General features: G+C 60.1%; 2 protein-coding genes across 2 annotated transcripts; one reads left to right on the top strand and one right to left on the bottom strand.

Moving 5' to 3' along the window:
- The first annotated feature begins 335 nt into the window (after positions 1-335).
- RASL10A (RAS like family 10 member A) lies at positions 336-4,441 on the top strand. The gene is made up of 3 exons (XM_029922258.1): positions 336-2,121; positions 3,389-3,513; positions 3,789-4,441. Exons 1-3 carry the CDS (start codon positions 1,903-1,905, stop codon positions 4,054-4,056), a joined length of 612 nt encoding a protein of 203 aa, XP_029778118.1. The 5' UTR covers positions 336-1,902; the 3' UTR covers positions 4,057-4,441.
- Positions 4,442-4,592: 151 nt separating this feature from the next.
- On the bottom strand, positions 4,593-10,041 carry GAS2L1 (growth arrest specific 2 like 1). Its single transcript, XM_029922257.1, has 6 exons — positions 9,903-10,041; positions 8,309-8,960; positions 6,896-7,003; positions 6,705-6,801; positions 6,438-6,609; positions 4,593-5,926 (listed from the first exon to the last, which is right to left on the bottom strand). The coding sequence occupies exons 2-6, from the start codon at positions 8,939-8,941 to the stop codon at positions 4,891-4,893; spliced, it is 2,046 nt and encodes a 681-aa protein (XP_029778117.1). The 5' UTR covers positions 8,942-8,960; positions 9,903-10,041; the 3' UTR covers positions 4,593-4,890.
- Positions 10,042-13,911: the final 3,870 nt, after the last annotated feature.

Genomic DNA, 13,911 nt, shown 5'->3' with positions numbered 1-13,911 from the left:
GTTGAGTGGGGAAGTTGGGTGAAGGGAATCATGGCAGGAAAGGAAAATGAAGCCAGGAAAAGGGCTTGAAGACCTAGAACACCTGCCAGAGGTAGCCACAAGTCACTCTGAGCTCCCTAGTGGCTGAGGAGAAGAGTGAAAGCAGACCCAGTTCCCCTATCTGGCATGGGAGGATGAAAACACAAACAGTGCTCTAGAGAAATACCCTCCGTTGCCATCACCGGCTTCCTAGAGATGCACCCTCTCCTCACTTCAGAGCTGAGCTCCTCTCTCCTCCACCTCCTTCTGGCTGGAGTGGGTTTGTTATCTATGCTCCTATAACTCCTGGATCCCATGTGTTCTAGAACCTACTCTACTAAGGTGGGAGTTTTCCCTTCCTCCATCCTCCCCACCCCTCCAGTCCTGGCAAGCAGTAAGACTGGAAATGTTTGTTGAAGAGTTGGGTAAGCGAAAACCCTTGGTCAGTGCAGAAACACTGATGTCTGTACATTTCACACCCAGTGCCTGGGCATCTGGTCTGAGAAGTGGAAGCCCTTCCTCTGCAGGGAGAAGGCAAGCAGAAGCAGAGGATGGGGGGCTGGCCAAACCCAGACTTTCCAAGCTGTGTTGGTGAAGGAGCTTTTCACCAGCTCCAGGGAGGGGGGAATTTGGGTTTTGAATGAAGCTACAAGTGGAGACTCAGACAGAAAACTTGGCCTTAGCAGTGACAGAGGTGGTGTTGACCAATTTCTGGATCTTTCAGCCTTGTTGGGACAGGGATTTGGGGCTGAGCTGCTGTAATCCAGTGTGTACTGAGCTCAGCACACTCTGTTCAGCCCCACCTGGATGACGGCCATTTGATACATTGTTTAATGCTGGCCATTTACCCTTGTGTGCAGGACAAAGGCGGGAGGGCTCCTCAGAGGAGACCACAAGGCTGTGGGTCAGGGGCCACCTACTGTTCCCCAACCTTGGAGACCCCTCTCCAGCCCATTTTCTTCTCTCAAACGGAGATAACCTGGATAAGGCTGTAGATTCAGTGATCACTAGGCAACAGCTTAGTAAAGGGCCGCGCACATAGTAGGTTATCAAGAAAGATGTCTGCCTTTTATGGATATGGAGCAGATAGCCAGCGCAATGCGGTGACTCGCCCAAGGTCACACAGATGGGGTCAGACCCGACCCAAGGCGGCCTGACTCCAGTGCGCTGGGTTTGTCTGGAGCCAGCTTGGGGGAACGGTGCTGGAGGAGCGGACGCGGACGTGGGCGGTAAGGGACTTCTATTTTGGAGCGGGTGAGAGGAGTGCGGGACGCGGAGGGGGCTGGGTCCCTCCCCGGGCTCCCTGCGCCCCAGTCACCTTCCCGCAACCCTTCCCGAGGGGCATCCCGGGTGGGTAGAGGGGGAGGTAGGAGGGGCTGGCGGGCGGTTACCTCATCTCCGCCTCCGGGAGGCTCCGCGCTCGCTCGTGCCGCTGGCTGGAGCGACAATTCAGGGCGCCGGAGAGAGAGACAGAAGGACGGAGGGACGGAGGCTCCGAGAGGCAGCGCCGTCCCCGCGCCCTGCTCCGCTGCGGGACCCGCGCGGCCAGGAGGTCGGAACTCGGTGCTCCGGCTGCGGGAGGAGCCTCCAGTCGCGCTGCGGGTCGGAGGCTGCGGTGTCTGCGCGGCGAGCGGGGTCTCTTCTCTCCGGAGCTTCGGCACCTGCCGGAGCTGCTCGTGCGTCCTCCGTCGGCCAGCGTGACTATCTGCCCTCCCGCCCCTCGCCGCGTCCTCTGGCCTGGCCTCTCCAGGTCCCGGGTGCTCGGGGGGAGGGGGCCGATGAGGAGCATGGGGTCTGGGCGCACGGGGCTGGGCACGCGGAGTGCACAGCGCGGCGCTGGCCCATGAGGTTTTCCAGCGCAGGGCGCGGCAGCGCGCGCGGGCCATGGGGGGCAGCCTGAGGGTTGCCGTGCTGGGCGCCCCTGGCGTAGGCAAGACGGCCATCATCCGCCAGTTCCTGTTCGGTGACTACCCGGAACGCCACCGGCCCACGGACGGGCCACGCCTCTACCGGCCCGCGGTGCTCCTCGACGGCGCGGTCTACGACCTGAGCATCCGGGACGGCGACGGCGCTCCCCCGAATCAGAACCCCGGGGGGACAGAGGTAGCGGCTGGAGGGGCGGGCAGGGGTGTGTGACAGCGTGTGTGTGTGTGGGGGGGGGTGCTTGGTGCACACGTGCATGTCCACCTGGACAGCCCCGGAGTGCCTGTTTTCGTGGATTGAAGGATAAATGTGTCCAGGTGGTTTGTGGGTCTCTCTCCTTCTTGCCGGCCTGGAGTTGCCCAAGATCAGGCCAGGGGCCAGGCGATTTTGAAAAGCAGCCTTTTTTGACTCATAAGTGCCTGTATATTTGTCTGCCTCCGTTGGTGGGTTTGGATCAGTGCATGGTGGAGCATGATTGTGCCTTCCTGAGGGTGACCACTGCAGGTTTGAGACCTTACGCAGAGCCTCAGTGGGGGAGGATGGGACCAGACACAGAGGTGTACTACCAGGGGGAGGGGAAGGGGTCATTCTCTGCACCCTTATTCCTGTGACTTGGTTGGAGCAAAGCCGCGTTTCATTAATTTGTGCAAAGTCCAGGACAGACTTTGAATTCTTGGAGCTGGATGAATGCCTGAGAGAGGTGAAGAGGAAAGAGCAAGCAGGATTAAGCAGGGCTTCCTGGAGGGGGTGACATTTGGGCTGACCCTGGAATGATGAGTGAAGTTTAAAAAAAAAAATGTTTATTTATCTTTGAGAGAGAGAGAGAGAGAGAGAGAGAGAGAGAGAATGAATCTGAAGCAGGCTCCAGGCTCTGAGCTGTCAGCACAGAGCCCGATGTGGGGCTCCAACCCACAAACCAGGAGATCATGCTCTGAGCCAGAAGTCAGAGGCCTAACCAACTGAGCTACCCAGGTGCCTCTAATGAGTGAAGTTTTGATTAAATGAAGTGGCAGAAGCCTTCCACGTGGAAAGCACTCGTGTACTGCGGGAGCCTGAACGTGTACAGCTGTCCGTAATCAGTGATCTCTGAGGGCCTGGGGAACACGGAGCCCCGTGCTTTGGAATTCTTCTTAGAGGAGCTGTAGTGACCAGGGAGGGGTGAAGGGGCATGACCCAAGTTGAGCTTTGGAAAGCTGGAAGGCAAAAGAGAAGCAGTGGGTAGAAAGGAGCCCGAGAGTGAAGGAGGGCTGGTAGCTGACCGGCTTCAAGCACGGGTAGACATTTTTACCCTGGCGATCATGGGGCCTGGGGATATGGCTGGCGCACGGAGGATGGCGTTGGCTGAAGGGTGAGGATGAACCGTGGGTTTAGCGTCAAAGCCCTTCAGAGGGTCTGGGCGTGGGAGAGTGAGAAAGAGTCTCTAGCAAACTCCAGCCTCCCACCCCAGGAGTGGCCGGACCCCAAGGACTGGAGCTTGCAGGACACGGACGCCTTCGTGCTCGTCTACGACATCTGCAGCCCGGATAGTTTCGACTACGTAAAGGCGCTACGGCAGCGCATCTCAGAGACCAGGTAGGGACGCGGCCACAGGTGTGTGTGGTTAGAGGAGGGGAGCTTTTGGCAGTCTGGTTGGGCCTTTGCCCGAGGGTAATGGGTGGGTTCTTCCCCAGTCCTGGCCCGGTGTCGGGACTATCAGCGATGCCTTCTTTGGGCCACACGAGTCTCGTGTTTCCTAGGACGGGTCTCCCGCCGCAGGAGTGTACATACCCCCTTGGGGTGGGGGCGTTCTCCGGCCGTGGGCTGTCAGTGTCCAGCACCGCAGCCCTCATTCTCATCTGGCCCCTCAGGCCGGCAGGCGCACCTGAGGCGCCCATCCTCGTGGTAGGCAACAAGCGGGACCGGCAGCGGCTGCGCTTCGGGCCTCGGCGCGCGCTGGCTGCCCTGGTGCGCAGGGGCTGGCGCTGCGGCTACCTCGAGTGTTCCGCCAAGTACAACTGGCACGTGCTGCGTCTCTTCCGCGAGCTGCTGCGTTGCGCTTTGGTGCGTGCGCGTCCCGCGCACCCGGCCTTGCGCCTGCAGGGGGCGCTGCATCCGGCGCGCTGCAGCCTCATGTGACCGAATTGGACTACAACGCCGCCGATGGTGGGGGGAGGGTCCCAGTTTGGTGAACAACTGAGTACCTGGATTGGACGAAATTGCCCAACTTCTCTCGGATTGGACAAGACAAAGTCTCCTCTCTGATTGGATGGGAAAACCTCCCACCCAGTCTCCTGGGCGACAAGACTCTTCTTTGTGCCTCTTTGGACCCAACCAGGCCCCAAGCTACATTGGGCAAGATCAGTCCTTTCTTGGACCTCATTGGGTTACAATCCCATTGGATGAAAGGGACTTGCTATGAATCTGATTGGAAGCTCTCAGGTAGCTCCTGGGGGCTTTGGTGGTCAATCTTAAATCGCACCTCTCAGGAGGTAATAAAGGAAGAAACAATGCAAGCATACAAGCACACTTAGCATTTCTTGGATGGGTAGCATGATCTTAACCTTAGAGGTCAGAGGCCAGGCATGGTTCCTGGCAGTTAATGCCAGAATCCCAACATGAAATAAGGTTCCCCCAAAAGGTACCCCAAGGCTGACCCAAGAAGCAGACACAAGTGGTTGGAACAAATACTTTACTGTCAGGCTCTGCAGGGCCAGAGGACCTCGGGAAGGGTCCTCATTTGGCCTCCTCTAAGGCATTCAATAATATTAGTAATTAAATAGCAACGCTCATCCCCCAACCGGAATGTACAACAGAGGTCCCATTGTGCCATGTGGTCCCAAGGGGTCTGGTCCCATGAGGTCTGGTACCCAAGAGGCAGGGGTAGGGGGAGCTCCCTGATGCAGAGGGGTTAAGGCCACAAAGGAAAAGGAAAAGAAGGAATAGGGGCCTAGGGGCAGCTGGGCTGGTCCATCACATCCAAGAGTCTGGCTGTGCCCTTGGGCTCACTGAGTGCAGGGCATGCCAGGACCCAGGCTCTGCGGATCCAGATGGGCGGCGAGGGCCCCGTGGCGTTGGGATGCGTGAGGGTCTTCGGTCTGGCTGTGTGTCCACCCGGCCCCGTGCCCAGGTCCTTGGGAGCTCTAGGCCGGCCAAGGGGCCCTCAGGTGCATCTTTTGGGCCCCCTACACCAGGACAGGAGCTGCCTTCATCAGAAGAGCTGGACAGGGCTGGGCCTCGGGGTCCAGGCAGCCCATTGGCCATCCGACCAGAGTCCCCAGGCTGGCCACATTTGCTACCCAGGACACTGAGGGATGAAGAGGAGGAGCTGGAGGAACAGTAGGCTGAGTCAGGAGCTGGAGGGTCTGGGGGCCGAGCTGCATCAGATGCTGGTCCAGTGGGGATCTCGCCAGCAGCAGCCTCAAGGGCTCGGGCATTGGCCAGGAACTCCTCTTCCAAGCGCCGAAACAGTTGCTGCTCCTGCTTCGGGTCAAGCTGCAGGGGGGTGCGGAAGACACTGGCCGGTGTGGTGTCCAACTCTGGACTGGGGCTGGAGACCCGCAGAGGCCGGGGGGCTGCAGGGCTGCGAGCCCGGGGAGTCTGGGGAGTGCTCCTGCCTGAGCCCCCGCTGACCCTGCCCCGGGGGACCCACGAGTGCTGCCCATCTCGGTCTCTGCGCACAAGCAACGTGGCCTGCTCCTCACGGCCCTGGCTCCGGGCCCGTCGGGCAGGGCTGGGGGCCAACAGCTGGGCTCCCCTGCTTCCTGGGGCCCCACGTGGCCGTCCCCGATCCAACCGGTCTCGGGACTGGCTGCGCGGAGCTGGGGGCCGTCTCGGGGAGGCCAGGGTTCCTGTGGTTAGCCTCCGACTGGGCCGTTCCCTCCGGGAGCCGGTGCCTGAGTCTTCACTGCGGGCACCAAGGGGGCCACTCTGGGCTGAGGAGGCTGAGGAGTCGCTGTCCCCAGAACAGCGGCGGGAGCGGGGATGGGGGGGCAGCTGGTCCCGGGCCCTGGGGCAAGGGAACAAGAGAGAGAGATGCGGGATCTCTAGAGAGGGCTGGCGTGTAGAAAGACCAGGCAGTGGAAGGAACAAACAGCTGAGTGGTTAGGGGCAGGGAAGACACCTGTGGTAGGGTTGGGGGCAATCAAGGGCTTCGTGTGTCCTGGGGACTTCCAGAGAGAAATGAGCCACTGGGCGGCAGCTTCCGGCGGCCAGGGCCACCACGCCACCCGCAGGCAGCGGAAGACGCCAAGCTCTGAGCTCCCCCTCCCCAGGCCTCCAGCTTCCTGGGCAGGCCAGAGGGAAGCGGTAGGACTGGCTGCCGGCCAGCCCCCAGGGCCCACCCCAGCTGTGTTGTTGGGTTGCTTGTGTTGCCATGGAGATAGGAAGCCAGGCCTGCCCCCACCCACGGGAACTTTTCCCAGGGTGAGTCACTCTGGAGCACAGGCTCCTTCGTCATCCAGGCCAGGGGGATGCCTCCCCACTTGAACCCCTCACCCCTTTGTCTTCCTGCCTCTCACCTGAGTGGGGTCTCAGTTCCCTCCTTTGAGCTGCGTAAGCTAATAGGTGTCACCTCTGAGCGGGAGCTCCGCCGCTCAGCCCCAGGGGCTGGGCTGCCAGCACGGGGGCTGGGGGTGGGAGACACCCTCTGTGGGGAGAAGGTGCGGGCCCTGGACTGCGGCGGGCGGTGGGCTGCGGGATGAGAGGACAGGTGGCATTTGAAGGGTGGAGCCAAGAAGACAAGCCCTCTGCCGGCCACCCCCCCCATCCCTGCCAGAGGCACTGACCCGAGGAGGAGCAGCGGCAAGGGTCATGCTTGTCCAGATAGTGCTCCAGGGTGTCCCAGCCGCCACCCACACGCACCATCACGTGGCTCCTCAGCACCTGTGGGAGCCCAGCATGGGCAGGTCACGGCCTGTCTGATGGGCGTGGCAGCCCACTGTGCGCTGTTGTCAGACAGGCAGCCCCGAACTCTTACCCGCACGAAGATGAGGAGACTGGAGTCTCCCACTCGGTACTTTCCCTCCGAGACCTTGATCATGGGAAACTGGTCTGGGCAGGTGCAGTAGCCTAAGATCTCCCTCACCTGAGGTCAGAGAGAAGAGGCTGGAGGTCAGGGACCAAGTCCCTCCTCCTGGGGCCTGATGTCAGCAGCTCCAGGGTAGGAGGAAGCAGGTCCTTCCGGGGAAAGGGGACATAGATTGTATTGCCCCAGACTTGGGTGCAGCCTCTACATTTGACCTTTCACCAGCTCTCCTTCCCCTCTGGCTTTCGGAGGTCAGGGGCAATGGTGAGGCCAGGGCTCGGGACCCCATTGAGGTACAACCCTGTGGCCCCTGAACCTGGGGAAGCCCTGGAACCCATCCTCACTCCCCGCCCTCTTCACCTACTTCACAGACATATAGGCTGAGGCCCACAGGGAGGCCAGGTCCTGGGAGGACACAGGCCATGGGACATGAGTGCAGGGAACCCAGACCACATCAGTGCCACAGACATGTAGAGTACACACATACCAGCATCCGCACACAGGCCACACGCCCAGGGAGCACACATCTGCCCACATGCCCCACCCCCACCCCCAAGCCAGGAGCTGCCAGGCTGGCCGTGTGGGCGGCTCTGCCCGCCTCCCAGCCCACAGTGGAGCCAGAGGAAATGAGCAGGTGGAGCCTCGGGTGACCCAGGCCCAAGACGGGGTGGGACAACAGCCTCTGCTCAAGGCTGTCCAGCTACCCCCTCTGGGATAGGCACACCATGGTCCTACCCTTCTGATAAGAAGGCAACTCTTGGCCAGGCTGCGGGGGTGTCAGGGATACTTAGGTCCTGGGAAAAAGAGCAGGGAGCCAGGGGCACAGCCCAGCACCTGCTATGCACACAGCAGAGCTAATCCCGTCCTAAGAGGACCTCTGGCTCCTAGCAGCAGTGAAAGCTCTGGGCCTGGGCTTCCCAGATAAGCCCTTGGGGAGTGGGTGCGCCTGTAGAGCTCCTGGAACCTGCCCTAGGCACTCACTGAGAGCCTACTGGGTGCCAGGCACCTTGCTCAGGGCCAAGCGGCACAGGTATCCACTCAGCCTCAAGCTCTGTGATGTTGTGGATGCAACTGTCCAGCACTCAAGGGCGTACAGAAGGGTTCAAATCATGCCCCTGGATGGAGGAGCTGATCTGGCGCACTGGAAGCCCATAAAGGGGGAGCTCAGATTTCATCCCAGGCCCTGCTGGGCCTCAGACCTCACCCAGCACCTCTCCCTCTCTGGGTCTGCTCCTCTCCTTGGGGCCAGGAATACACTTGGTGCTCAACACATGCACCCACTTTATGGGGCAGGTTGTCCCGTCGCTGGTGCCCAGTGGGGGCACAAGCAGGGCCGCGAGTGTGCACACTCCCTGAAGAACTCACCAGCTCGTCCAGGTTGCGCAGGTCGCTGGCTGTCATGCGGGGCCCTCGGGCAGGAGGCCCTGCCGCCGTGGCAGTTTCAGGGGCGTCCTCCTCAGCAGCGGGGGCATTGGGGGCCGGGGGTGCAGCACGGAGCTCCCGCTCAATCTCCTGCTCAAACTGCACAAGGCGAGGGGCAAGCAGGCCGAGGCGGGCCCCGCGCCGTGCCACCTCCAGCAGGCACAGCACCACGCTTTTCTCGTTCTTCCGCAGCACCAGGTCCTCAGTCTCAAACATGAGCACTTCGGGCACACCCAACTCCGATCGGCACCAGCCGATGAAAGTGGCCACGTTGTCTCGGGCCATGAAGGAGCCAGGCGCCACGCTGTGTGCCTGGAAGGCCACACCGCGGGCCGGGCGGGCAGCGGCCAAAGCGCGGGCAGCCTCGGTGACGGCGTTGGCATGTTGGCACAGAGTGGTGCCCGTGGCCAACCCTGTCAGGAAGCCCTCACCACCACTGGGTAGACCCAGGCCATACAAGGCGTTGAGCCACTCAGCCAGGTCCTCTTTCATGGCCTCCACATAGGCCTCACTTGAGCGGAATGGCCGCACACTCTTGGCTGCCGAGCCCGCGATGCCCGCCACTGGGTCCGCCATGCCCGGGCTGGCCGAGTCACTGTGGATGGGCAGGGACACAGGATTGCTGTGAGGACTCAGTACAGACTAAACCCCTGACCATCTGTACTTGCCTGTCATCTCAGGCCAAATGCCTGGTTTTGCGTGCTAGCTGTGAGAAAGTTCACTGTACCTCGGTTTTCTTGTCTGTGAAATGGGTACAATACTACCTTCCTTGAAGGACCCAATGGGATAATTTGTATGAATGATTTAGTATCTATAAATGTTTGCTATTTTGCTATTTGTGGGGGGGGGGTAATGGGGGCTTGGCTGTGTCCTCCCTCCCTGGAAGGGAGGCAGGCATCCTTACTGCCCAATAAGGTAGGTGAAAAGCGGAGCCCTAGAGAGATGAAGCCCACAGCCATGCACTCAATGGATAGGCAGGACAGGAATCCAGGTCCCAAATGCAGCAACGGTTAGCGACCCTCCATCGCTCAAGGCTGATGCCCGTCCCACCTCCTCTGCGAAGGTGCCCGGGTCCTCCCTCAGCTCCCCTTCCATGAGGAATGTGTCATTATAACAATGACATAACAGCAGTAATAGTAACAGTAACCTCAAAGACCCTGCCCAGGGCTGAGTGCCAGTGATATTATCTCCATTTTACAGATGAGGAAACTGAGGTGCAGAGAGGGTAAGAGCTCTCTCAAGGTCGCAGAGCAGAGGGTGGCAAAGCCAGGCGGCCCAGAGCCCAAGCGCCACCGGCAGCCCGCTGGCCGGAGCGAGGCCCCGCCTCCTCCAAGGAGCCTCCCTAGCGCCGCAGGCTGGGTGAGTGCGGGCCGGGACTCAGAATGGCCTCCGCCAGCCGCGGCTGTCCTCCAGGCTTCGGCCCAGAGAGGGTGAGGGGCTGCCCAAGGTCACACAGCCCCGGGGAACAGAGGCCGCAGCCACCAGGTCCCCGGGAGTGCGCGCCAGGCAGGGGGTGCTGGGGGGTCCCCGCGCTCACCTGGCTCATCCTGCGGCCTCGGGGAGCATCGCCCCGGCGGGCCGAGCGGGGCCGGGGCCGCCGCCGGGAGGCGCCGCCCGAGTCACAGCAATCCGGTCCCGCGGCTGAGGCCTCCGCACCCGCCCGCCGCCTCCGCCCCGCCTCCCTGGAATTCGGATCCGGCCCGAGGGGGCGGGCGGGGCCGCGCGTTCTTAAAGGGGCCGTGCAGTTCCCGGCCGGCTGGAGAGAGGGAGGCGCTGGAGTCTCCTGACTCGGGGGCGAAGGGCGGAGCGAGACCAGGGCTTTACCAGCCCAAGTCCAAACGCGTCCTCCCCGCCCAGGCCAGCCCCTATGGTCCCTTCCAACCCTCCTTGGTCTCCTGGGGAGAGGTTTGGGCGCTTTTAATTGCACCTCCCTCCCCAGATAGCGGCCTCCTCGGGCGGGCGGTACGGCCTGTTCCCAAGAGAAGCTCAGGAAGCGATAGCGACCGGAGCTGCAAAGTCACCTCCGTCTGCAGTGAACCTCCCTAGGTCAGATAAATGAGGCCAGCGCGACTGGGGTGCGAGCTTCTGACCTGCAGTGGGGGCTTCGTGGAGGGGAGGACGGCCTGTTATGCCCACCCGGCCTCCCACTCTCACCAAATCCTCATCTTTAACCTGGAGGTTAGGGAAACCTGTTTCTCTAATGAGAACACTGAGGCTCCGAGAGGGGTAGGCTGATGGCTAAAGCCTGCGGGTCTGACACCTTGGCCCCTGCCCTGCCAGGAGGCCAGCTCCGTACCAAGTCTGGCTGCCTAGGTCGGGGACAGGAGGATAAGAAGCAGCCTGGGTAGGTTTGGCTTGGGAGGGTTAACGCTGCTAGTTTCTCTTCAAACAGCAGAGGAGGGACCAGGCTGGGATCAGCGGGAAATACTGCCCCCTGCTGCTGCTCCTGGCGGGGCGGGCCGGCCAGCCTGGCCCAGCTGCAGCCTTGCGTGGCCAGGCGGGGCCAGCCTTGGGGGAAGCGCCGCCAACAGCAGCCAAGTCTCAGGGCTTTAATTAAGTGCCTACTGTGTGCCAGGCCTGCTCTGTGCCCTTGGCCTGGACTGGTCAAGTCACCTCTATGAGGGACTCTCTTTTCCCCAGACTAGGTCTCAGGAGAGTGGCTCAGGGTTTGAACATAGCAATTATGGGAATACCCTCATTTAAGGATCAGGGGCATTTGTTAAGTACCTACTGTGTGCCAGACCTTCTGGTGCCAGGCTGCTCCCATGCATCATCTCAGAGTCCTCATGACTGAGAGGGCTCACACCCCAGTGTCCTGGATACCGTCGGTGTTTTCAATCTACCCTCTTCTCCAGCACCCCTACTCACAGAGTGTGGAAGGCGAGTAACTAGTAGTAGTAATAGTTAACACTTACTTGGCACCTACTGTGTGCTGGGTCTCTTCTGGCACTGGGAACTGAGAGAAAAAAGTGGGGAATGAAACAGAGCCAGTTCTCAGGGTTCCCCGTGTAGTAGGAAAGGAGCCCCTGGGTTGAAACAGGGATGAGGCACTAGGGAGGACTGAGCAGGGGGGCCAGGTGAGAGGACTGGGAGTGTGGGGTGGGATGAGCCTGCAGTTTTAAATAAGTGGTCAGGAAAGGCACTAAGAGAAGGAACTGTGGGGATGGGTAGAAAGAGAGGGTTTCAGATAGAGGGACTAGCCAGTGCAAAGGCCCTGAGGCGAACATGTGGTTGGTGTGTTCAAGAGAGACTTATGAGGCCTGTGAGGCTAGGGTGCAGGGAGGGATGAGGATAAAGAGATTGGAGGCGGACTGAGTAGGGCTTTGCAGGCCATGACTGCAGGGACATGGGAGCCATGGAGGGATTTAGAGTAGGGAAGGGGTAGGACCTGACTTAGGTCTTCACAGGTTCTCTGTGGGTTGCTGTAGTGGGCAGGCAGGAACCCCAGAGGAGATGAGGTGGAGAATGGTAGATCCTGGCTGTATTTGAGGGGAAAGCTGATGGGATGTGCTGGTGAGTTGGGTGTGAATGTGAAGACAGTCAGGAATGGCTCCCAGGTCTGGCTCTGCCGATACCTGGGGAGGAGGGGCTGCTGGAGATTGGGCAGGGGAACTCAGGTTTCAGGTGGAAGATCAAGATATGGAAACTACGTAAGTTAGTCCTGAAAATCATGTTATGAGGTATGATGCTTTTATGTGTTCTCATTTTATAATTTGGGGAAACAGAGGCCCAGAGAGGACAAGAGGTATGTGTGGTCTGTAGCCGTGCGGGTATTTGATCCCTGCTTGTTCTCTACCTTGCTGAATTACAGGGATCTGGACATAAGAGAGGTTAGATTGAATCCAGGCCCTGCTCTTGGTCACTGGGTGAGATGGTTAAGCTCTCCTGAGCCTCAGTGATACTATCTATAAAATGAGACAACAGTAGTAGTCAGATCATAGAGTTGTGAAAATGGTATCATTAGCTAACAGTCAGGGCATATGTCTACTACTCTGAGGAGGGAGGGGATGGGAGAGGTTTGCTCCTCCCCATCTCCCATACCCTGGGCCCAGAGGCCCACTCCAAACCACAGACTTCAACCTTCTGATTACAGCACAGGTAGCAGGTGTAGGGCTGGCTGGCATGGCCAGACTCCTGGCCCAGGCCTTGGCTTTGACCCCCTCTATTGTGTGGTGACCTCTCCTGTTCCTTGCAGGACCAAGGAAAGTCACAGGAACTGCTGGAGGGACAGGAGGTTTGAGCTATGGTTTGAACTATGTCCTGGGCCCATTCCCACACACCCCGGAGGCCCCCCTGGTGTATAGAATGCTGTGCCCCCAGCGCAGGCAGTCTTGCCTGTGGCCAGTGGGCACATGGCCAGATTTCTTGCCTTCACTGCTGGGTGCCAGGGGGATAGCGTGCTTGGCCTTGATTGCAGATAGAGGTTAGACGATGCCCATGGAGTGTTCAAGCAAGGCCCTCACTGGCGGGACTCAGCCCTGGTACCGGGCCGCTCAGGCGCTGGTTGGGTCCACCCCTCTGCAGGCTAGGTTGAGCCTGTGAGCACAGCCCTGGCTGAGTGAGTGACCCACAGGGGTCCTGCAGCTGCTCTGTCCCGATGTGGGTCCAACCATGATGTCTGCTTGCTCCTGCCCTGGCTGTGGGACGAGTGACCCTGAGCTGCCTCCTCTGCCCTCCATGAGAGAAATCAAAACGGAAAGTCCCAGAAGGCCTGTTTTCCAACCTTGCCTCTCTTACGCTGCTCGTTGCTTGCCCTGTGCCAGCAGCTTGGTCTCAGTGAGACGGGATGGGGCAGCTCAAGAGCTCAAGCTGTCGGCCTTGGTGTCTAGGGGCTTGACTCCAGTCACTGCACTGTCCTTGGCCCTACAGCACCTGGAGCCCTGCCCCCCCCCGTTCCCTCTCGTGGAGCAGGTGAGCCACTGCCTGCAGCCTGTTCATGTGCGGGGCATAGATTGGTCTCCCTGCTGACCCCTTGACTTTCGCCTTGGACTGTGGAGCGTGGCCTTGTAGGGCCGTGAGGTTGTGATGGAAATTTTTGTTCTAAGTGTGAATTTTGTTCTAAGAGCTCTGGGAGAGTTTGGAGCAGGGTGTGGAACCTTTGCTCTTGGTCTTCTTCCTCCCACCTCCCCTGCTTCTGGCTGCTGCCGCCCCTGCTTTTCGTCCTCCTCCACCTCCAAGGGCACTGAGCAGCTTTGTACAGCCCTTTGAGACGGCCTGGAATTCAGGCTGGCTGAGGTCCTCTGAGGCCAGTGCAGTCCAGACATTTCTTTTGGCTGAGATGTTTCTTTTGGCCCTTCTGACACGAACACTTCCACCCAGGCCTAGACACCTAGGATGTCAATACCTCTTACAGGGCTATTTAGTGCCGGTGACAAGCCCCTGTCTAGGCAGGGACATGAGTGACTCCTGGGGCAGCCTCCTGCTCCAGGCAGGAGCTGGTCCTAGTGAAGACTGCTGGTCATCCCTCAGCTCCAGCTGCAGGCCTCAGAGGTGGCTAATCCGTCGCCGTTGCTCCCAGAGCAGCCAGCCTTGTGGCCACAAGACGC

Source organism: Suricata suricatta, chromosome 14, assembly GCF_006229205.1.
Source record: "Suricata suricatta isolate VVHF042 chromosome 14, meerkat_22Aug2017_6uvM2_HiC, whole genome shotgun sequence".
Taxonomy (NCBI): domain Eukaryota; kingdom Metazoa; phylum Chordata; class Mammalia; order Carnivora; family Herpestidae; genus Suricata; species Suricata suricatta.
The sequence above is the reverse complement of the archived record's forward strand: the minus strand, read 5'-3'. Positions and strand labels throughout refer to the sequence as shown.